The sequence below is a fragment of the Nomascus leucogenys genome, chromosome 4, assembly GCF_006542625.1.
Source record: "Nomascus leucogenys isolate Asia chromosome 4, Asia_NLE_v1, whole genome shotgun sequence".
NCBI classification, from domain to species: Eukaryota; Metazoa; Chordata; class Mammalia; order Primates; family Hylobatidae; genus Nomascus; species Nomascus leucogenys.
Window position 1 is genome coordinate 33522080 of NC_044384.1, and position 25097 is coordinate 33547176.

The 25097-nt window shown below is 39.5% G+C and overlaps 1 protein-coding gene across 2 annotated transcripts in view; it reads right to left on the bottom strand.

Moving 5' to 3' along the window:
- Nucleotides 1-231: 231 nt before the first annotated feature.
- C4H18orf25 (chromosome 4 C18orf25 homolog) overlaps nucleotides 232-25097 on the bottom strand; it is a 94428-nt gene continuing 69562 nt past the window's right edge. For both annotated transcript variants that reach the window (XM_003267540.4, XM_003267541.4), the window contains 2 exons: nucleotides 13298-13424; nucleotides 232-4273 (listed from right to left, as the gene is read on the bottom strand). In XM_003267540.4, coding sequence (XP_003267588.1) covers nucleotides 4084-4273; nucleotides 13298-13424 — 317 coding nt within the window. In that variant the 3' untranslated portion in view covers nucleotides 232-4083. The remainder of the gene's footprint in view (nucleotides 4274-13297; nucleotides 13425-25097) is intronic.

Consider the following 25097-nt stretch of genomic DNA (forward strand, 5'->3'; position numbering starts at 1 on the left):
TATCCAAGGTTACTTGCAAAACTTCTTGGGAGTAGTTTTGCAAGTAACCTTGCAAGGATACAGCTCTTGCTTTGAAAACTCAGACATCTTATAAGACTTGTTAACAAAATAGAATCCACTTTCATATTTAAAAGGTAGCTTGGAAACTGCTCCAGGTACCACCTAATTAACTGAAGCAGATAGGGAAAAAAACAAAAAACAAAAAGCAAAAAAAAACCTCAGAAGATATCATTGTTTAAATACACTCTATTTTATTGTCTTAAAATAGTTTAACCTTTATGCTACAGACTTATTTCAAAAAACAGAAAATCTTATCTTGCACCAAAAAATATATATATAACACTCTGTTTTATTATTTTTTCTCCAAAGACCATTAAATACTAAAGGGAAACAAAAACGAAATAATGAATGTAAAGAACCAAATTTTGTTTTAAAAACTAGAGTTGCACATTTGAAAACATTAATTCTAAGCAATGATTTGTCGTCACTGCATCAAGTCCACGCTCACACTCCAGCAACAGCAGATCCATTAACTGCCAAGTGCATTGGTTCCTAGCCATACAATGGCTAACATTTCATTTTCACGGTAAGAGGAGCAAAAGGCTTCAATGGCCTCTGTACTCTTTAAAAAACAAAACAACAACAAAAATATTTCCTAGTTATCCAGTGATTTTTTTTTTAAGATCACTACCTTTTAAAATTTGTTAAGAGAATAAGAAGTAAGTAGTGTTTTAAATAAAATGAAAAAATACAACAGCATCAGACTAAAATACGTGATTATTTTAAACAAACAGTGCACAATCTGAGGAAGTTTGGTTAGGGCACAATCATTTTTATATCTACATGGAAGTCACATCATACACATATTGGAGAACAGGGATTGGGGAGCTTGCTTTGCCTTAAAAAAAGTTTAAAACTAAAAGACAAAATAGTGTCCCCAGCTTTTTCAAAAACCTTTGTGACAGTATAAAAAGCAGGTAACAAACTTATTTTTAAGTTAGTTATGGTGCTAATCTGCTAAAAGTAAAGATGAACAAATGACTAAATTAGTAAACCAGACTATTCATATTCATAATTGATAATAAAAGCGAAGTTTATGGGATGTTTGATTGCCAAGAATAAACTGAATGAAATAAATTGAATAAAAAAGAATGCATTATTCATTCAGTCTGGCCCCTACCATTAAAATGAAAAGACAATTACTGGAGAGCAGCAATTACAGGTTATACGGCAGTCATGATGATGCAACAGCTAGGTCACTGCTCTGTTTTTCACAAATTGGAGGGGATGGAAACTTAACCAAGTCAGTGGCATAAACCAATTTGTGACCCACGTGTACCATTTTAGCAGAGAGATTAATCTGAAGACAATGTCCTGTGAAGCATAAAGAACTACTTATGCTACCAAATGTAAAACTTTGATTAAGAAAAATCCCTTTAAAAGAAACTTCAAATGTCACAGGAGTTGTATACCACGGAATTGTATCATTAATACCTTGCCTGAAACCACACTCTCCACTCTTCTGGAAACAGCAATGAAAAGAGTTGAAACACAGTCTCTCTATAGTTATTAGGGGAAGTGTCCCAACCTAGTAGGGGAGAGCTGTCTATCTCTACCATCCCTTCCCCTCTCCCTCTGCATCTTAATATCCAAATCTCTGTTCTGGTCCATTAAGTCAGGCAGTTGGGAGCTGGACTAGGAATAAGTGAGGGAAAAGTGCACGCTGAGATAAACGCAAATGGCCAGAGAAGAGACTGGTTACAGCTCCACTCTGTTCCTAATCCACAGTGCACACAGCACGCCAACTCTGTAGAGGATGACTATATTAGGGACTATGAAGAAAATATGTCACGGGAAATCACCTGCTGTGTGGAATTGGGAAAAAAAAAAAATACGTGGTTAACGTAAGAACAGGTCATGCAAAAACATTCATTAAAATGGGCCTCTGCCCTGATAGTGGGGGAAAAAAATAAGCTGCAAAAACTTCAAGTCACATAATCCACTCTATTCTCTATGATTTTCCCGGAAAACACAGACCAGAAATTGTACATTTCTGCTTTGTCTAGTATTTTAATTCAAGTCAAAAACTATGTGTAACAGTAAAATTCAATAAATTAATCCTAAAGTAAAATGTGAAGGTCCAAGGATACACCAGTAGTGAGTCTTCAGAAGGTCCTACTTTGCTCTGGCCTCTGGGTCTTTGGTTTTTGTCTAGAATTGTGGCCACGTGAGAGACTGATATATGAGTTGCTAAAACTGGAGGTTCATGATCTTAAAAGCTTGATCTAATAAAAGCAGAAAATAAAAATAAAAAAATAAAAGCTGATGGACAGAGGCCAGATCAAATGAGATGCTATCAGAGAAGATCAAAGAACATATGCACAAATACATTCCTGTGGAAGAAGAAATATACAGGAGAACTAATGCAACAAGAAGGGTAAAGGAATAAACTTGTCTTTACAAAAAAAAAGAAGATGAAGAAGAAGAAGAAGAACAGGCCGGGCAGGTGGAGGCAGGCAGACGCTGATGCATGTGTATGTGGGGTGTGTGTCATTCATCTCAGCAGCCCCCAGAGCACCCAACCCTCACAGTGCCTTATGCAGAGCAGGCACTTGGTAAATTTGTTTGCTGAATGAAAACTGAAAATGGTAGTTCTCATACTCTTATGATAAGAAGAGCCACCAGGGGATTTGGAGAGAGAGGCAAAGGGCCATAGCAACGGTAACAATGGAAACAAAAACAAAAACAAAGAAAAAACAAAAACCATGAAAAACAAAAGGTGAAGTCTTCTAAGCCAATATTACTTCACTCCCCCTGTGCAGAATACATAGTGTTCTAACTCTAGGTATTGCTTTTAAAAGAATTCACTAGTAACTACAACATAATATAAGAAAGAAGGTAGTAACTAATGCCACAAAATTCCAATGCTGGCATTTCCTGAATTCCCTGAAGCTCCTACTAACCTTTGCTAATCCTTTTAGATTCTGTAAAACTTACCAATGACATTAACGTGCTTTGCATCTGATCTCTTATGGTACATTCTGATTCTTCTTATGGTATTTTTTTTAGAAGGTAGAGGAGAAAAATACCCAAATACAGCATCAGGTCCACTTCATCTCGGATGTTAAACAGTTGTTGCTACATACTCTTTATATAGAGACCGGCTATGAAAGACGGCACTTTCCTCTCAGATTTGCAAGTGCCTGTAGCCTCAGAGGCCACATAACTTTTCATATTCTTCCCAACAGGTTTCTATGTTCACCTGTTATTTGATAAACCAGAAAAAAAGCCGAGGGAGAGAGATTTTTCCTACTGAACTCTTAATACCTTCAGATGCCCAGAAAACCTCATGGTGGGTATCTATCTGAAATGCCTCTGTCTCAAAGGAGACATTTTGCAAAGAGTTATTAATTATTGCAACAAGGAGACCAACTAGGTCACCTTAGTAGTATTTATAAACACAAAGGGACATGTCAATTATCTGTGCTGAGGGAAGTCAACAGGAGCAAACTCAAGAAAGAAGGCAGAAGACTTAAAATAAAAGAAAATATAATTTTAATACTTCTGTCTTCTATTTTTAAGGACAAGTTTTTCAATGCACATGCCCTACTAGGTGCCAATAAGGACCTGACTGATATGTGTGCGAATGCCCTAAGATGGGAGTGCCAATGGGGTGGGCAGATAGTGGTCAAGTCTAGATATTAATTTCATTATACAGAAAAATAAATACAAGATTCAAAAACTGAAACCCATGTTGCCTGGCAATTAAAATATTATTCTAAAAGGAAGGCAGAGTTTCCTAAGATTAAAAGTCACCAAGTAAAATAAAGTTGTCTAATAAAATTCATCATTCTATATTCCTACTGAGGGAAAGAAGAAATTCTTTTCTCTGTGATAAGTTATTTTCCTAAGTGACTTCTTTTAATTAAAAAAAAGAGGAAAGGAGGGAATTTTCCATGAGTTTGAATCCTACAAATGCCACAAACAGCTTCTGAAGCTGAAGCTATGACAATGAACTTCCATGTCACAAAGAGGATGAGGAAGTGGAAGGGAACAGTGCAGAGGAAACACAGTGACATTGTATTACAGTAGGTATTTACGCCTGCTATCCTCATCCAAGGTAAGGTCAACAACTTCTGCTGGTGAAGCCCAAGTCTGCTGGGGAGTCACAGCAGTCCATGACTGTGTTTGCCTGGTGCTAACATACTGCGTGCCCGAGCCATGCTTCCATGAAGAAACACTCTGAATCACACCACCTCGAGGATGAACACACCTGCAATCGAGATGAAGAACAAAAGCATGGTTAATTCCACCACAGGAAAAACAGAAGACAATCTGACCTCAGTTGTACTGATCAACATTTTTACTAAGATAAACCTAGTATTCAAGTTCATAAAATCCACAATCAATATCCTTCCCTCCATCTCTGTCTCCCTCCCTCTCTCACCACACCCCACTTGGTCCCTCTCTCAGTTTATTTAGCCTTAAAAAGGCCAAGGGTCTTATCTCAGCCAGAAACTCCTGAGTTGTGTCTAGATTAGTCACTGACCATGGGTGACAGGATGTTTCTCTGGACTCATTTACACCTCTGGGATCTTCATGATAGGGCAACACATAAATCCAGAACAAAGTTATGATGCCCAAACAATCTTAAGTCTGAACAAATCAAACAGTAAGAAAAATAGTTAAAACTTGTTCTTAAAATAAGCTTTATAATTGGTAATAATGCCTTCAAAGACAGTGACAGTAATACTCTTTCACAGATTAAATTTCTAAAAGTCTGTAAGTAATAGCTCATGAATAAAGGATTTCTCTTGTCCTGAAGGTCACAACAGAAGCACTTGGTTCATTCAACAGAATCGCTTATAGTTTGGTTCAGTGAAAGTAACACAGCTGAATCTTCAGTTTAGATCCACTAAAAGGGTTCTATCAGAGGGAGAGAACTGCCTTGTTAGCAAGTCACACCAAGAGTTCACTGAAATAAAATTGTTTCAGAAACACTGACAGTTTGAATTCCACATTCCAGTCAAATGACAGAATTGTGAACCTCCAGGCCAAAACACTAAGTTCTGACTCAACTGAGAGGAAGGTAGGCAACTCATGTAACCAATGCTATGTCCTCTCATCTAAACCTCCTGACCAGCCCTCAGGTAGCTTATGTGAGAAGTAACAAGTGGCATGAGTCTAGTCACTAAACTACCACAGTGGCTCCTGAACAGCTGTTTGACAATCTGTAAGCAACAAATAATGCTGGGCCACTTGAGAATTTCAGCTTTGGTTTAATGCTACCTACACCACCAGGTTCAAAAGAACATTAGGGTAACAATGGACAAGATTCGGTTGCAAAACTGCCCCAAGGACCCTTAAGCTCCTGCAAACATGCCCTAGTCCTACAAAGGCTTAACCTGGTAACTTCTCCCTTACTAAGAAAAATTCCTAAGAACAGATCTCTTAGGGCCAGAGCAGAGGGCAGAACGCAAATTTGTTACAGTACCAGAAGCCCATCATCTGTCCAGAGATGGACTATGTAGTTACTAACCCAGAGGCTACTACCTTTTCAAAGATTAGCTAGTGAAATAAATAGGGACAGTAAAATAAGGGACATAAAGCCCAATGTCTAATTCACATCTGTTCAACCCATTATATAAATTCATATTAAGTGACCATGTAGTCATGGAAAAATGTCAGCCAAAGGAGTCCATTCAGCATTTATAGAAATGGTTTTGACGAGACTGAAGGCCAAAGGAACACTACATTTACTAAGCGGTTTCACATATATTATCTCATCGGACAATTCTGACAGACCTATGAGGTAAGCATGGAATTTACTATCCTCACTCTACAGAGAGGGAAACTGAGGCTTAAACAGGTTACATGATTTGCTCAGAGTCACAATGCTTGAAAGTGATAGGCCAAGGAAGACAGGTCTGATTTTGGGTCCAACACTTTCCATATCATGTTGTTGCTTTACAGATGTGTGTACTAAATTGGGTGCAGCAAAACACAGCGAGAATCATCAGAGTACAAAGATAGGCCCAAACTAACAATTTAGAAGTATAAAGTTACTTGACAATTCAAAAGCTCACCTGTACAAGCACTAATTGAAGTCAAGCTGGCTAGAAGCCTGGTAAGAATTCAGGCAACAAATGGCAAAGAGAGTCAATGTAATCTTTGGCAGAATTTCTAAAAACATCTCCGAAGAAGTATATGGTCCCAATTGTTTATCTGTATTGCTCACTAAGTAATCATACAATGTAACGTCAGGCAGTGGCTTTTTAAAAAATCTGATCTAATCTGTTTACTATACAGAAGAAAAAACCTAGGCCAAAAGACAACCACCTAGGCTCTTAAACAAGTTAAGTATAGAACTGGAGTAAAATTAGGTCTCCACTCAAGGGTTTATTTTCCACTGAATAACAATGCCTTCTTCAGGCTATACCTGAAGTTACTACAGCATGTTTGACTGAAAGAAGCACTGCCTGGTTCCCAGGGCCACTCAATAAGCGGCAAAGAAGAGTTTAGAAAGTGTCTGGCATAGGAAAAGAACTAGGAGAGTGAGAGGTTTAGAGACCTTATATCCTACTGAGGAATGGCTGAAGGAGACAGAATAGGAGATGGGGCACTTCAACTATCTAAAAATAGATCACTTCTGTAGTTATGTTACAAATGGTTCCAGTTACCAAAAACCAGCTTAGGCTACTTTAAACAATGAAGAGAATTTATTGGTAGGACACTAGGCACCTCAAAGAGCCTAAGATGATGGAACAACCCCTAACCCTCTCTATTTCTCCTACTTCAAAATTTTAGATTATCTGGAGAACGTGATGATACTATCTTTGGTCAAAAGCTTTCCTAACTCTAATTATTAATAGTTGTACATGGGATTCCCAAAGACAGAATCACTGTGAGGTGGAAGCCACCATGAAAGATACTATTTCATGCTCAAGGCAAAACCATTGAGAGCATGCTAAGAACCATGAATCAGTTTCTAGAAGGCAAGTTTCAGATAATCACTGCTATAGAACAAAGCCACTAAGAAATGGAATGAATTGCCTTTTAAGTACTCAAGTAATCGTTGAGGCATCTGTCAGGAATGTTAAGGAAGACTTTAAGATGTCCTCCAAGCTAAACAGTGACTTTAAGATTTGTTCAAAAACAGGCAAAACTATCATTAAAAGTCAGAATAGGCTGGCACAGTGGATCATGACTGTAATCCCAGCACTTTGGGAAGGTGAGACGGGAGGATCACTTGAGCTCACAAGTTCAAGACCAGCCTGGGCACCATGGTGAAACCCCCATCTCTGTCAAACACACACACACACATACACACACACACACACACACACACATAGAGTAGCTGGGTGAGGTAGTGGGTACCCATAGTCCCAGCTACTCGGAAGGCTGAGGTGGGAGGATGGCTTGAGCCTTGGTGGTCGAGGCTGCAGTGAACAGAGATCATGCCACTGCACTCCAACCTGGGCGGCTGAGCCTTGTCTCAAAAAATAAAAATAAAAAAAATAAAAGTCAAGATAGTAGTTACAGGGGAAAAGAAAAGGGGGAGGTTGTAATTAGAAAGTAGTGCAGAATGGCAGGGCGCGGTGGCTCACGCCTGTAACCCCAGCACTTTGGGAGGCTGAGGCAGGCGGATCATGGGATCAGGAGATCAAGACCAGCCTGGCTAACACGGTGAAACCCCGTTTCTACTAAAAATACAAAAATGAGCCAGGCATGGTGGCATGCGCCTGCAGTCCCAGCTACTCGGGAGGCTAAGGCAGGAGAATTGCTTGAACCCAGGAGGCGGAGGTTGCACCACTGCACTCTAGCCTGGGTGACAGAATGAGACTCTGTCTCAAAAAAAAAAAAAGAAAGCTCAGAGTGACTTCTGTTTTCTGATCTGAGTGCTTGTTACTTGGGTATAAGCAGTTTGCAAAAATTAAAGGTACATTATTAGTTATCTGTATGTGTTATTAGCCAATAAAATATTCACAAAAATCATTTACTTTAATGATCTCAAACACACTGAATAAAATGGGAGTTAGGAGATGGATGAGGACAGAACAAGGTTTTTAGCACATTTTTTTAACTACAGAGGGAAAAAACAGTCAATCTAGTAAACAGAAGGGTGCTAGAGAAATATTTCAACTATTTTATAAGACAATATACATTACACAAAAATTTATACCAGATAGGGAAAAAAATTCAGGAGAAAGAGGGAGCACAATGGTTGTTAAGCCTCTGGAGTGGTCCTATAATGGATGCAAGACGCTCGAAATTTTGTGAGGCAACATAAAAAATAAAGAGTTTCATGTATTATCACATATGCTTTTTCTGTATCATGAAAGACATGAGGCAGGAACATACTCAGCTGGTTTTTAATTGGTCCAATCAACTGTATTACTAATCTGTATTAGTGCAGATACAGGCTTTGTTCTCACAAAGCGTTTAACCTGCATACAATTGGTGACAGGTATGAAACACAACCTAGAGCCATATTTTGCATTTTATAACCAAGAAAATGCTTGGGTCTCGCTTCCCAAAATGTTAGGAAAAAATACATTATAAACATTATGGTTTGATAGAATAATTTCCTGTTCTTCATACACTAATATTAACAGAAAGGCTGCACAGTGGAAATGAAGTGTGCACGTGCACACAGGCACACACGCGCACACACACACAGCGTGCTCTGACGGTCAACTTTTGATATAGTTAGCTTACTATTCTAAGAAAACAACATTAAAATTAATCATTTTTACTCTCATTTACAGAGAGCCTGAAGGTGACCCCTTAGATAACATTTCTACTTCTTTTTCCTAACTGAAGAGGAAATGAATCCTTGTGATTGTAGGGAAACACTCATCTGTCTCACTAGTTTTTTTGGAGTTAATGTTAGCAACAGGCCTGGGCATGGTGGCTCACGCCTGTAATCCCTGCACTTTGGGAGGCCGAGGCGGGCAGATTGCCTGAGCTCAGGAGTTCGCGACCAGCCTGGGCAACATGGTGAAACCCCGTCTCTACTAAAATACAAAAAATTAGCCAGGCATGGCGGCGTGCGCCTGTAGTCCTAGCTACTTGGGAGGCTGAGGCAGGAGAATTGCTTGAACCCAGGAGGCGGAGGTTGCAGTGAGCCGAGATCGCACCACTGCACTCCAGCCTGGACGACAGAGCGAGACTCTATCTCAAAAAAAAAAAAAAAAAAAAAAAAATTAGCAACTGGTCCTATGAAGCAATGTGTCTCAAATACAGCTTCCTACACCAATTATTTTGCTGAGGAATAACCCAACATTAACACCAATGATCACAGGATTAACAGACTAGAATGAGGTTCTCAAAACAGGTATACCAAAAGGAACTGTTTTTCAACACAGTTCCATAACATACAGATCTGTGCTATATGTACTCATCTTCCTAGAGCAATTACCAATGAGGTCAGTAGAAGGAACAAATAACAGGACCAAAGACAAAAAAAAATTATTGGCCTGAGGTTCGTAAATTAAAAGTTTTGGCAAAATTAAGTGCGCACAGAAGAACTAGAGATGCTAGGAAAGTCTCCATCTCACTAGCAAAGAGCATCTGTGAAACTGGACTGTCCAAAAATTAACATCTGGAAATAACATTAAGGTAACACCAGGAGTTCAACACGGCAATATAAGGCAATCATAAAATATGTGTTCAACCATTAGCTCAGAAAGCATGCTTTCTAGTCTAAGACTAGAAGATACACAAAAGAGAAATGAATACATCAAAATCTACAATAAAAGAATAGGGGAAGATATTAGCATGCAAGAAAAGAAAAATAACTATCAAAAAAGGAGGGGGGGAGGCATATCACAACTAGAATTACTGAATGCAAAGGCCAAACAAAATGCTTCCAATATGGAAAAATGGCACCCAACACAAGTCAGGGCAGCCACAATTCCAGAGAACAACTCAAGGACCAAATCTGAGTTCTTAAAAACTCTTAAAAACCCAACAACAATGTAGAATATGAAAAGAAAAAATAAGAACAGGACAACTAAATCCAAACAAAACATCTACTCTATACATGCAAATCAAATGAGAACAAAAAGATGTGGATCAAAACCTAAAACCTTTTTCCAAGCGATAACCCTGCCAGAAGCACATAAATACTTCATAACTGCAACCCTAGACCTGTAAAAGAAATAAATTCCAGATGAGATACAGGCAGCCAAGGGGCAACTCTGAAGCAACCAACAAGAAAGCCTCTTCTCCTACTTGCTTCTCAGCTTTTTAATCCCAATGTTTGAAAGATTATCAGGCTACTGATACAGAAGCTGCTGGGGGAAAAGAACGTCAGAAAGACTCAGTCCTAGACCCAAGATCAATGTAAGAGACACCCTCACAAAATAATAAAGGAGTCAGTGAAAAATACCCCAAAGAATCTGTAAACTCTACATTCCATTATACGGACAATTTTAACCACCACTGAGGTTTTAAAATGGATGTCACCTGCAAGATACGATTTCCCGGGATTCAAACCAATGAGTAAGAATAAAACACAGCTTTATGCTTCAGAGCCTGTAAGAAAAAATCCTTGAAAATAATGTAACGTTATTTAAAATGTAGACAAAGTCACTTTGTTCAAGTGTAGAATAGGGATTGTGTGTGTTAGGGGTGGGGAGAACTGAGAATTTAAATTTCCAGGTTTTAATAGAAATATAATGATAATTGTAACTCCAGATATAAAAATATTGTTTTTTTTTTTTAAGAAAAAGAAGATAAACATTTAATGATGAAGAAACATTGAACAAAGAAGCTAAAAATAAGTGTGGTTCATGCTGTAACATTTCTAGGCATAAGGAAACAATAAAAAGGGAGATGAGTTAGAAATTAATAGAGAACTTGACCAAGTGATATGTCTTAGCACAGAGTAAGAGACTAGATAAACAATACAGGTTACTACCTATTCCTTCCCTATTTAAGTAGGAACACATAAGTACAATGAATTAAAATTTGAAATGTAACTCAAAAGGAAGTTGGTGAATGAATAATATGTCCCTGGCACATTTGAAGATAATTCACCCACATCAACCTGTCAGTGGGCAGGGTATCATGGTAGGAACCCTAAAATTTAAAAATACAATAGTCTAGAAAGATCCTGACATGGGGCTTAAAAGGATAATTTATATCATAAGCAACAATGGTGAAATAAACCAAAGGCAAAAATACGCTGATGTAAAGGAAGAAATCAGTAGTTCTAACTTTCTCATCTGGTAGGTAAGTCGGCCTAAACAGAAAAATGGAAGAGAATTTAATAGGAAAAAATTTGTAATTAAGGCAGAAAACAGAGAGTAAAGGAAAGACTGAAAAATAAAAATTCTTTCCCACCAGAATAGGGAGAATAATCACTAAAAAAAAAAAAAAAGAAAAAAAGAAAAAGAAAAAGAGGCCAGGCACGGTGGCTCATGCCTGTGATCCCAGCACTTTGGGAGGCCCAGGTGGGTGGATCACCTGAGGTCAGGAGTTCAAGACCAGCCTGACCAACATGGAGAAACCCCATCTCAACTAAAAATACAAAATTAGCCAAGTGTGGCAGCGCGTGCCTGATATCCCAGCTACTTGGAAGCCTGAGACAGGAGAATCGCTTGAACCTGGGAGGCAGAGGTTGCAGTGAGCCAAGATGGTGCCACTGCACTCCAGCCTGGGCAACAAGAGTGAAACTCCATCTCAAAAAAAAAAAAAAAAAAAAAAAGAAAAAGAAAAAGAAAAAATGAAGCAGCCTTACAGGCACACTTACAGAATAAATACAGAAGGTATAAATACAGAATAGAGGATGAAGTGCTAGGACAAGACTAGTTCCAAAAAAGCCAGAATTGGCCACTTTTGGGGAAACAGCATGTTAAACTACAAATTAACTCTACATCCTTAAAGTTCCAATTATTTGACTGAAAAATGCTCTCAAAGTATACTTAGGTCTCTCTAGAAAAAGGTACCCTTAACGTACATGTATCTGTATTTCCACTCTATACTTTTAAGTTTGTATTTTATATAAGAGACAGAAGAAATGCTGGCAAATGTGTTTTATTACCTGGGTAACCAGAGTAAAATCAGATCAAAGAGCCAAGTAATGAATACACTACGTTATATACCCATTTATCAGAAAATCACAACTTCACTCTTGTGGCATGGGAGAAAAGTTGTTTGCTTTATACAAAATACACAAGTTCTAAAGTCTAAATTTTGGGGGGTGGGTGTGTGTGTCCATGTGCGGCAGGGGAGGTGGGGAGAGGATGTTCCAGAATGTGTCAGAAGAATATCGCTGAAAGGGTTGGAACCAATTATGATGAACATACCTTAAAGCAAGAGTCAGCAAATGTTTTCTGCAAAGGTATTGACTTTTCAGACAGTACATATCTTAGGCTTTGGGGAGGACATATAATCTTTGTTGAAACAATTCAACTTTGCCAGTGGAGTGCATAAACAGACATCAATGATTATATATAAAATGAACAAGCACGGTTGTTAAAATAAAACTTTATTTATAGACTAAAATTTTAATTCCTGTAATTTTCACATGTCACAAAGTATCATTCTTCATTTGATTTTTTTTTTCCACCAGCCATCTAAAAAGGTAAAAATCATTCTTAGCTCACAGCCCAGACAAAAACAGGCAGCAGGCCAGAATTGGCCTATGGGCCACAGTTTGCCGACCCCTACCTTAACGAATGCCAAACTTCATAAAATTATGTTTATAATGCTACACACCAACTTGATGTCTTGTGGGTTTTTTTTTTTTAATCCTAAGAAACAAGACTCCCTTAGTTATATGAGCATTACTAGAAATATACTGTGTAAAAACAGACCAAAATAACTTGCAAGTTTGCTTCTAATGAAAGACAAGGAGTTGCTCTAGGAAACCAGTCCAAGAGGCATGATGTCAGATGCACGTTTCCCAACTGTTTGCTCCCAGTATATTTCCAGGTAAAGTGAAAGGCAAGAAAGTATAAACGTGAGAGAAAAAAGTACAGTGATACTTCTGCCTTAAATGAAAAGTCTGTCAAGTTAACTAAACATTTGCTTAAAAGAAAAAAACATCAGCTCTAGTTCACAGCCATGTATGGTTGAAATGTCCTTGATATGAGACAATATATAACACACTCTAAGGCTCATATCATGTCTAAACAAAAAGTATTTCTTAAACCAAACAAAACCAAGAGCTCCCACCATTCACTCATGCCAGCTATGCCATAAAGTCTACCATTTTCTTTTAACTTGTTTTCTGGTTAAAATAGAATTTATAACTTAAAATATCAGACTACTCCAATTAGTATCCTACCTTGCATGTTCCTGAACTCCCACAATCTCTACTTCACTATCTGAAGAGGCAATGTTAATTTCTTCATTGAGTGGCGCATTGCCAGCAGATGTTTTGTCACTTGCTAGGAATCCTGGATCCAAATGACCTGAGAAAGAAGGGGAGGAAAAAAAACAAGCACTATAATTTTATTCCTCACAAACAGTGGAAACAACTCATTGACAGATTTGTCATCTAGGTTTAGTCATAGAAACAGAATCACTCTGTGAGAGCTTGCCACAGCAAAACTGTCAAATAAGCTGGGGCAGTGTTCTTTGTTCAAAAAATAAACAGAATATATGCTCATGATGTATATTCAAACAACATGGCAGTATATAAAAGTATGAACTCAAAGTCTCTCACTCGCTACTTATTAGGATAAAAACATTTAAATGCTTGGTAAATACCTATATCTGTCTACCCAAACCATAATAAACTCTATATATTTTATGCTGTAATGCTTTTTGCATTCAACTCCAGTCAGCTTTTAAACAACCTGCATAACCACCTAGAAGGCAGTGGGGCTCTCTACTGCTTATCATTTCAATAGAACCAAACTCTAAACCGGAAAAGCCCAAAGGCACATATAGAATAACAGAAGTAATCACTAATACCATATTTATATTGAGATGCTTTGTGAAAGATTTAGCATATGTTCTCTCTAAAGAAACATAGATTTGACAAAATCTGACCCAAAACTACATCTAAAAAGGAAGGCTGGAGGTAAATCACAATTTTGGCTCTGAGCAACTGAAATGTAACTTGTACATTGCTGAGAGTTCTCCTTAGAAACAAACCACACACTCTGGAAAAACATAACAGTTTGTGGCACTGGGGCATGTAAGGACTTCCTTACAAGAGTCTTCCCAAAGCATATATTATATGATGCAATAAAACACATTCTCCAACATCACAGAAAACATGAGCTTCACAGAACTCTCAATAATGGCTAATGGCGTGGCATCAAAGTACATGGCTCTAAAAACAATTCTAGCAAGAGCTAAAATAGTTCGGCCTATGTACCAGCTCTTGAATGTTCTGATTTAAAAGAGTGAATTTTAGAATACCTAGGAGTTAACACAGAATAAACAGAGTTGCAATGAGTACAAATTCTCATTTACTCTCTAAAGGGTATTTTTATTTAAATATATTGTGATCTGATATAAAATTATTTCCCTATTTAAAAAAAATCTACACAACACCTAATCTAAACTAAACCAATGTAAAGAAAATAAAATTTTGGCTCACGCCTGTAATCCCAGCACTTTGGGAGGCCAAGGAGGGCAGATCACAAGGTCAAGAGATCGAGACCATCCTGGCCAACATGGTTGAAACCCCGTCTCTACTAAAAATACAAAAATTAGCTGGCATGGTGGCGTGCCTGTAGTCCCAGCTACTCAGGAGGCTGATGATACAGAATTGCTTGAACCCAGGAAGCGGAAGTTTCAGTGAGCCGAGATCGCACCACTGCACTCCAGCCAGGCGACAGAGGGAGATTCTGTCTCAAAAAAAAAAAAGAAAAGAAAATTTTACATACAACTCTCTTCTCCCTTTACTCAACCCAGTGCTTCAAAGTTATTGAGAAATCTTGTACCTTTTTTTTTTTTTTTTTTTTTGAGGTGGAGTCTCGCTCTGTTACCCAGGCTAGAGTGCAATGGCACAATCTCAGCTCACCGCAGCCTCCGCCTCCCGGGTTCAAGCAATTCTCCTGCCTCAACCTCCCGAGTAGCTGGCACTACAGGCGCCCGCCACCAACCCGGCTACTTTTTTGTAATTTTAGTAGAGATGGGCTTTCGTCATGTTGGCCAGGCTGGTCTCAAACTCCTGGCCTCAGGTGATCCGCCCACCTTGGCCTCCCCAAAGTGTTGGGATTACAGGCGTGAGCCACCGCACCTGGCCAAATCCTGTACTTTCATACTCCTGTCACCCTTGAGTGTAAACCTTTTGGAAAGCTACAGACAGTCTCAAAGCAAGGCTTACAATTTTTATACCTTCTGACCCTATAAACCCATCCCTAATAATTTACTCTTTAGCCTTTAAATAAGCAAAATGTTATATCCAAAGATATTCATTACAGTGCTATGTAGCAACTTGGAAAAATGTACACTAACATATAAAGTATTACACATAACACTATAAAAATATGTAGATTCTGAGTAAAGCTGTGAAAAATAATCAAGTTTGAATATGATTGTGGGTCTTTTTCATAATTCTTTAGTACTATTTTTACCTTTTATTCTTCGACTGAAAATGATGCATACATATGAAAAATTTTTAATGCTTAGAGTGGCTCCTAGCTAAACCAGTGATTGAGATTATATATCACAGTCTGCATGGGTTTGTAATCCAGATTATGTGGCACTGGCAGTGGGCACATATCTGGACCCTATAAGCACACTAAAGGTGGCATTCACCAGATAAAACCCTGTTTTATTAAATCTAGGGAGGCTGCTTAAATGGAATTGCTTAAGTCTTGCTTTCGTAAACCTAGATTCTTGTTCTGATCCCCAATACTTTGCTTGTGGCCAAGTCTTCATCCAATTTCTACTTCAATGTTTCGGTTATGGCTATCCTCATACACACTGTTCCAACTGTACTGCTAAGGAAGAATACAAAATCACAGACTCTCTTCTTTATAGCCTTCAACTTTTCCATATTCAATAATTCAAACGGTCTTTACTGTTTATTTGTTTGTACCTACAATAAATACTTGTGACATGCTATGTACCGTGCTAAGTGCTAGAAATACTATGGAGAACAAGGCAGGCATAGTCTCTACCCTCAATGAACCTGCAATATATGCAGAGATAATAAAAAGCAGTCTATTACACTATGGCTTGAAAACTGCTCTGATAGGGAACATTCACCAGACTTGAGGGTGATCAGGGAAGCTGGGTTCTCAAGGAAAAGTAGGCACAGGTGAGGGGAAGTGGCATACAGAACATTCTGTTGTCCTTTAAGGTATAAAAGTTTGGTGAGATTTGGGGGTAACAGTCAAAAGAGTAATAAGAAACAAGGCTACCAAAGTCAGCAGGTCACATCATGGTAAGCTGTCTGGACTTAGCTTTGAGAAGTAGGAAGCCACTGAACGATTTAAGCAGAGGGTAAGCAGAGGCGTGATGTCATCTGGTTTTGCATCTTAAAGAATTTCCTTTCAGAGTATAGAAATGAAACTGATAGCAAGCAGGACAGGAAATACTAGAGGCAACAAAACCAGTTAGACTGCTGCAGCTTCCTGGGTGAGAAATGACTGTGGCTGAACTAGGAAAAAAAACAATGGAAAACACTGTGTGTGTGTGTACGAATGGAGGGTTAGTAATGTTGGGAATTAGGCAAATGAAAGAACACAGAAAGTCAAAAATGATGCTTAGGTTTCTGACTTAGGTAAATGGATAGAGTTACAGTGCCATTCAGTGCACTAATAAAAGCTGAGTGTGGCTGCTTAGGGCATGATGATAATGTGCCTTTAATATGTCCAATAAGCAGTTCACATAACTTAAGTTTTCACATAAATAATGAGTGTTCATGATAGCAGGACTTGCAAGCAAAGACAGACTAAGACAGGTGCCAGGAATGTTTCATAAATGAGTGAAACTATCATGGAGTTAGTAGATGACAGTCAATGGTACAACTGGTACTGTTTTAAAGCTCAGGTCAGAGGTCTAAGAGGAAATACAGACTTGTTAAATCCTCAGCAATAGGTGAGAGAATAAAGATCATCCTGAAGAGTAGAAGTGGTCTAGAAAACACAACCCAAGTATTGATGAACATAAATAATTAAGAGATGGGGTGGGGCGGGGGCGTGCGGAATTAGGCATGGTGGTGTGCAACTATAGACTCAGCAACTCAGGAAACTGAGACAGGAGGACTGCTTGAGCCCAGGGGGTCAAGGCTGCAGTGTGCCATGATAGCACCACTGCACTCCAGCCTCGGAGAAAGCCAATATAGCAAAGCAATCTGAAGAATAATGAAAGGGAAGGAAGAGCAAACACAGTTTAAGAAGTTTGGCTATGGAGGAAAAGGAGATAGGATGGTACTGAGTAAGGAATATGGGCTTGAGGGAGGGGTGTATGTATGTATGTTGTATTTATGTATGTGTGTGTGTATGTGTGTGTATATATATATATATATATATATATAGTTTTTAACAATGAGAGAGACCTGTTCATATTCCAAAAGGGCAGAGAATAGGTTTGACAGCAGAAAGCTGAGGTAATCTGAATTTTGAAGAATATGGCAAGGCCATCTGCAGAGAGTAGGTGTGGGCAGGTGTAGAAAAGCAAAGTAGCCACTTCGAAGAAAGAATGCAAGGCCGGGCGCGGTGGCTTAAGGCTGCAATCCCAGCACTTCGGGAGGCCGAGGGGGGTGGATCACGAGGTCAGGAGATTGAGATCATCCTGACTAACACGGTGAAACCCCGTCTCTACTAAAAATACAAAAAAAAAAAAAATTAGCCGGGCGTGGTGGCGGGCGCCTGTAGTCCCAGCTGCTCGGGATGCTGAGGCAGGAGAATGGCGTGAACCCGAGAGGCGGAGCTTGCAGTGAGCTGAGATGGCACCACTGCACTTCCAGCCTGGGTGACAGAGCAAGACTCCGTCTCAAAAAAGGAAAAAAAAAAAAGAATGCTGCCTAAGGAAAAGGGGGAGTTTCTGGGAAACGCTGAGAGCCTGGATGAAGCTGCAGACTAGGAAATTAAGGCAACCTTTAACTCTGTAACAAAGTGATTTTCTCCAGCTATGCTTAGCAGGGTGGATACAGGCTCAAAGTGTGCATCCAGGGATCAGACTCTGCCAGGTAAGTACAACAGAAAAGTCAACTCTACAAGTGACATTGGCAAAGGACAGCTGGGCCTACAGGCTTGATAGGGAAGGACATGAAGCTGGGAGAGGACTGATAAAGGGATGGGGGATTGGTCCAATGAAGTAGAAAAGTTGTGTGGTGGAAGTAGCTGCATAAGAGTACAGAGGCCAGGCGCAGTGGCTCACGCCTGTAATCCCACCACTTTGGGAGGCCAAGGCAGGCAGATCATGAGGTCAAGAGATGGAGACCATCCTAGCCAACATGGTGAAACCCCATCTCTACTAAAAATACAAAAATTAGCTGGGTGTAGTTCCAGCTACTCTGTAGGCTGAGGCAGGAGAATCGCTTGAACCCAGGAGGCGGAGGTTTCAGTAGTGAGCCAAGATCGTGCCACTGCACTCCAGCCTGGCGACAGAGCAAGACTCCGTCTCAAAAAAACAAACAAACAAACAAAAAAACAAACCAACAACAACAACAACAACAAAAAACAAAGAGTACAGAAAAGCCTACAGTGGAAAAGGAAAAAGCAGTAAGGAGGGGTAGAAGGAAAACCAGTGGTTATGAGAAGTAAAACACTATACTTTCACCCTCTTAGCTACCTACAAAATACAAGCACCTAGGATCATCCATTTTTTGCCATCTTGTCCCCAACTCTGTTGTCTTCCTTTGCTCCAGCCACCCACTGCTCACCCTCCTACAACTTTACCACTGCCTTCTGGAATGCCAACTCCATGGTAAAATACCCTGAACTTTCTCTCCACCTCCTTGTGGAAACCTGACTGACCTTCCTGAAGACGTCTCCTCTGCAGTCTTCTGAAGAGGAAGCTGCTCTTAACCCCCAATGCTGGGATGCAGATCACTTATAAATTACTCATCTCCATCCTCATGTACCAACACTAGCAGGCAGTGCCTTCCAGGAGGTTACCGTTTCACTGCCATCTACTGACTCTATGATTGTTACTCATTCATGAAACAGTCCTGGCACCTGTCTTAGTCTCTCTATTTACAAGTCCTGCTATCATGAATACTCATTATTTATGTGAAAAACCACCTCAAAACTGTCTGTGCCTACTCACTAAGAAGCAAGAAGCTGGGCTGGGCTCCATGGCTCACACCTGTAATCCCAGCACTTTGGGAGGCTGAGGCGGGCAGATCACTTGAGGTCAGGTGTTTGAGACCAAGCCTGGCCAACATGGCAAAACCCGTCTCTACTAAAAATACAAAAATCAGGCAGGTATGGTGGTACGCCCCTATAGTCCCAGCTACTCAGAAGGCTGAGGCAGAAGTGCTTGAACCCAGGAGGCGGAGATTGCAGTGCGCTACATTACACCACTGCACTCCAACCAGGATGACAGAGCGAGACGCCATCTCAATCAATCAATAAGCAAGCAGGCAAGGAGCTGAGCTCCAAGAGGTACTAAAAGCCACTTGTGGCAGACTCACAGTAAGGGGTTCAGCCTGTTGGGATCCTAAAAATAAATAAATGAAATTGATTAAACTAAATTAAAAAGGCAGACTGTAGACAGGCAGGGTGACTATAACCAAACTCTTCCTCCTTGATCACTCAATACTTTTAAACAATGGTAATTAAGAAAATACAACAAGAATATGATGGAATTAGTTAATTCTTAGTATCTCTTTGCGCAGTTCCTATAACCATCGTTCTAATTTATAATTCTACCCTCTCTAGTAGGAATGTTTTGTGAAATATCTGTTATCAATATTTCTGAATAACCAGTCTTCACTGACTAGGACCCCTGCCATCCTCACCTTACCACCTCCAATAGCCTTATTCCAGAGCTAGAAATATCATCACTTTATTTTTTATGAAATGAAAAGGTACTATGCTACTTCTGTTAATTTTATCCTGTCTTTAAAAAAAAAAAAGGTACCATCACCAATATTTCAGATTCTTCTAACTTTATTCATTCATTATGGATCCAGAAACTAGTAATATTCCTTCCACATTGTTAGATAATCCAAACAATTCTGGCAGTGCAATTTTTGCCATAAAAATTGCAATCCAAACCTGCTGGTATTTAACATGGTTACAAAACCCAGATGATATGCTAAAACTGGTCACTTAAAATTGGGGTCTGCTTTTTTGTTTTTTTGAAATGGAGTTTTGCTTTTGTTGCTCAGGCTGGAATGCAACGATGTGATCTCGGCTCACTGCAACCTCCACCTCCCGGGTTCAAGCGATTCTCCCACCTCAGCCTCCTGAGTAGGTGGGATTACAAGCATGCACCACCGCGCCAGGCTAATTTTGTATTTTAGTAGAGACGGGTTTTGGCCATGTTGGTAAGGCTGGTCTCGAACTTCTGACCTCAGGTCATCTACCTGCCTCGGCCTCCGAAAGTGCTGGGATTACAGGTGTGAGCCTCCGCGCCTAGCCTAGGGTCTGCCCTTATAGACCCTGGCCTGGGGTCTGCTCTTATCTGTAATGCTTGGTCAAAATACTAGTGCAAGATAAAATAACAGGCATGAGAAAGTGATGGGGGTGCTAAATATAGACTGCCTGGTGAATGTTAAGAACTTCTAGACTAATAGTGTGAGACATTTGCCAAATTTCCTGCCAGAGCCTTAGAGAAATTGTGCTACACAGAAAACAAATCAGCTAGGACCCACACCAAGGCAATGAGATGCCGTGCTCTACAAGAGACACCAAAGGCATTCTGGGATGCCTCTGCCTCTTCCTTCTTCTATTTCAGAGCCAAGACCATTAGTCCTTTTCTGTCACTGTAACCCTCTTCAGCATGCCACACATTCCTTTGGGACCTCCAGTACAAAACCTGACATTCTCTGGCCTTTGGGCCTTTTCTGCTCTGCCCCTCCCTACCCCGCTCCACCCCCCATGGAGGACCTCACAGGATTCCAATGGCAGAACAGTGCCTAAAGCATACAGAAAAGTGAGCCAAAGATGCTATGAGGTTCTTCAAATACTGTCAGTGGTAGTAATCCTTTCCAGTTCTAAGACAAGAACAAGCCCTGTAGAGAAAAATGTAAATACCACAATTACCATATATTAAACTGAAAATAAAGCAGAGCACTTATATTTAGCTATTGTGACAGCTGGCTGTCTCTGTGTAGGTCTCTGCCTGTGTAGGTCTTTGGAAAGATAACTTCTGTCACTATATAAGAAAATTCTAAATTTTGTCCTCCCACTACAGACCTTTTCAACAAGAAAGGGTAAGAAAAAGTTACCAAGATAAGGTAGTTACCAAAATAGGGTAAGAAAAAGAAGCACAGAAAAAGTAGTAACTAAATTATCATGGAAAACAGTTTCTTTCTGTCTTTAAAGGAAATAATCCAGCTACTTTTTAAACTGTAAATCCATTGGGTAAGAATTAGGCCTGAGCTTTGCAACACACCGAAGACAAAGTAATACTACATACTGTATGACAGTCGCATGCTAGGCATTAAAAAAAAAATTAACATCTTAAGTCACTACTCATTTAGCTTTAAAAACAGCAAATTACTACTTTCAGGTTTTTTTATTTTTTTTTTTATTGAGACAGAGTCTCACTCTGTCGCCCAGGCTGGAGTGAGGTGGCACAATCCCGGCTCACTGCAACCTCCACCTGCCGGGATCAAGCACTTCTCCTGCCTCAGCCTCCCGAGTAACTGGGACTACAGGAGCCCATGCCGCCATGCCCGGCTAATTTTTGTATTTTTTTTTAGTACAGACGGGGTTTCACCATATTGGACAGGCTGGTCTCGAACTCCTGACCTTGTGATCTGCCCACCTCGGACTCCCAAAATGCCAGGATTATAGGCGTGAGCCACAGCACCCAGCCTACTTTTAGTTCCTTAAAGAGCATGTTAAACAACCTTAAAAAGTGAAGGAAGAGGGCTGGGCATAGTAGCTCACGCCTAAAATTCCACCATTTTTGAGATGCAGAGGTGGGCGGATCACTTGAGATCAGGAGGGCGAGACCAGCCTGGCCATCATGGTGAAACCCGGTCTCTACTAAAAATACAAAAAAATTAACTGGGCGTGGTGACGGGTACCTGTAATCCCAGCTACTGGATAGGCTGAGGCAAGAAGAGAAGGCAGAGGCTGCAATGAGCGGAGATTGCCACCACACCCAGCCTGAGCGACAGAGCTGGAATCAAAAAAAAAAAGGAGTGAAGGAAGAGGTCAAAAATCTAAAATCTGGCTGGGTGTGGTGGCTCATGTCTATAATCTTAGCACTTTGGGAGGCCAAGATAGGCGGATCACTGGAGGTCAGGAGTCTGAGACCAGTCTGGTCAACATGGTAAAACCCTGTCTCTACTAAAAATACAAAAATTAGCCAGGCGCAGTGGCATACACCTGTAATCCCAGCTACTTGGGAGGCTGAGGCACGAAAATCACTTGAACCTGGGAGGCAGAGATTGCAGTGAGCCCAGAATGCGCCACTGTACTCCAGCCTGGGTGACTGGAGACTCCCTTTAAAAAAAAAAAAAATCTAAAATCTTACCATCAATTTGAAGCAGATAAACATGAAGAACATGACCATACTTCATCTCCTTCACTATACTGATTCAGAAACACGGCCATTCTGGTCTGATTATTAAAAACCCTACACTAGGAACAGGAAACCCAGGATTCATTTCTCTGTACTGCTACCATGTTAGGGACAAATCAAGATTACCATCCCTATTGTAAAGATGGGGAAAACGCTCAGAGCCTACCTTCTTGACAAGAAGGCTGATGGAAAAGATAAGGTATTTAAAGTTTTAACTTCCCAGGGAAAAAAATCCTAAATAAGGTCAATTTACCACACCTATAAGCCTTCCTCACCAAGACTTCTGCTTCTTTTTGCCCCAACTACATTTATGTTTGCAGTGAGCCCTTACTAGCAACAAAAATGAAGCCATTTTCAGATATATTAATACAGTTTCCTAAACATGCTGGATACAAGAGTTACCTGAGGTTATTATTAAAAAGAGATTCCCAGAAACCGTTTCAGATTTATTGACAGAATCATCAGGGAGAAACCTAGGAGTGTGAATATTTATAAGCACACTGGGTAATTTCTACGCTTTGGCAAAATTTAAGAAGTGCTCGTAGCAAGAGCAACTCGTTGCAGTGCAAGAGAGTAATTAGAAATCCAGTGATTGAGCCATTAATCACTTCCTTACTCAGTCTACTTCAGCATATTAATATTAACATAATGCTGGTTAGCATTTCTGAGGGCCTACTATGTGCTGTCCTCCGTAGTAAACACACTGTATTTCACTTAGTGGTAACAATAACCTTTTGGAGTAGATACCATAAATGTTGTGCCCCAGTTTTGTAGACAGGGAAAACTGAGGCTTTATATAATTTACCTGAGGGCATGCAGTTTCTAAGTGGCCACTGGTTCAAAACCACCCACTACAGTGTTCAATTCCAGCATCAATTTAAAAAGAGCAAACACATGGCAAGAATTGAAATGGAAAATTTAGGTCTTTTGTTGATCAGTAGCTTCTCTAATTTCAACTTACATTTTAACCCCTGCATGTGATTCAAGTCTTTTGCCTAGGTTAAAACTAAAACTAAATACATATTTTGGATGTAAGATAATCATCTAATTGCTTGGAAAAAGGCAACCTACTCTATCTTTAGTGCATACCTATGTGATCCTAAATGGGATGGGGCTGTGGACCTGGGTTGAGATGCTGCTGTTGATTAAAGTGAACCCCTGAATAGTCTGTTCAATAACTAGGCTTGTTATTTTGCTGTGAAGGGGAAAGACAGGATCCAGATTCACCACTACAATTTTAACTTACACTCACATCATAAGAATGACCATCTGACTAATAGTCCAAGTCTCAAAACTATTAACTGGCTCCTAAGCATAAATTCTATTAATATTTTATTGAGACACTGTAAGCATATTCAGTTGTCCACACAAGATGAGCTCCACTATGATAATCACATCAAGACTACAGTATTATTTTTATTTATTACCCACATACCAGTATTGTCAGATTTAAGAGAAAAAAAAAATGCCTTTGAAAGAGCCAATAAGCTTCATAACAAAATGTCATGGGGATCTGCTGAGCAGTGGTTACTGCATCCTATGATATACAGAAACCTACATAAAATTTATAGTCCAATATGCACAAATGCTCTCTCTATATATTAACTATATCCTAGAGAAATTACCATACACATACACCAAAAAACACATAAAGAAATGTTAAGAGCAGTATCACTTAAAATAGCACCATAAATGTCCAACAAGAGAATGGGTAAATTGTGATATATTCATATAGTGGAATACTAAATAGCAGTGGAAAATGAATGAACTAGAGCCACACATAATAACAACAAAACTCATAAAATGTTTAACTAAAAAAGCACATTTCAAATGATCTTCAATGTGATACCAATTAGTTTTAAAAACATGCTTATTTAGATACATAACAGATGTGGTACAAATATATAAAGAAATACACAGGAATACCACACATTAAATATCCATTTTAGGATAGCTTTGGCGTGGGAAGGGCAAAGGGAAGGAAAACATCTGAAGCCACAGTTGTTTTCCTCCTCACATACTTTTACCATGTTTTACTTCTTAAGAAGAATGGTGGTAGTTTCCTAAGAGTGATTTTTAAATAATCAGGCTAACAATTACTTGAATCTGAAAATGTGAATGCCATCCCAAAAGCTAAACTTTAATGATGTTTTAAAACTGCAAACTTTGCATTATTCGGTTAAGTCACATGAAATGGCTGGATCTGTTGTAGGTCAAAAAGTCAAATATTAACAATTCCATATGGTTCAACCTAATACTAAGAATTCTGCATATGAAGAGCAAAATGTTGGTAATCATTCATTTTTTATCCCAAAACTTTACTATAAAATGGTCTATATTTAATGGCAAGACTAAGAAAAACAGGGAAATAAAACTGAAGTGGAATGGATGACTTAATTGTCAAAGGATGAAAAACAAAGATAAACCATCTAATATACAAATTACAAGGCTGGGTGCGGTGGTTCACGCCT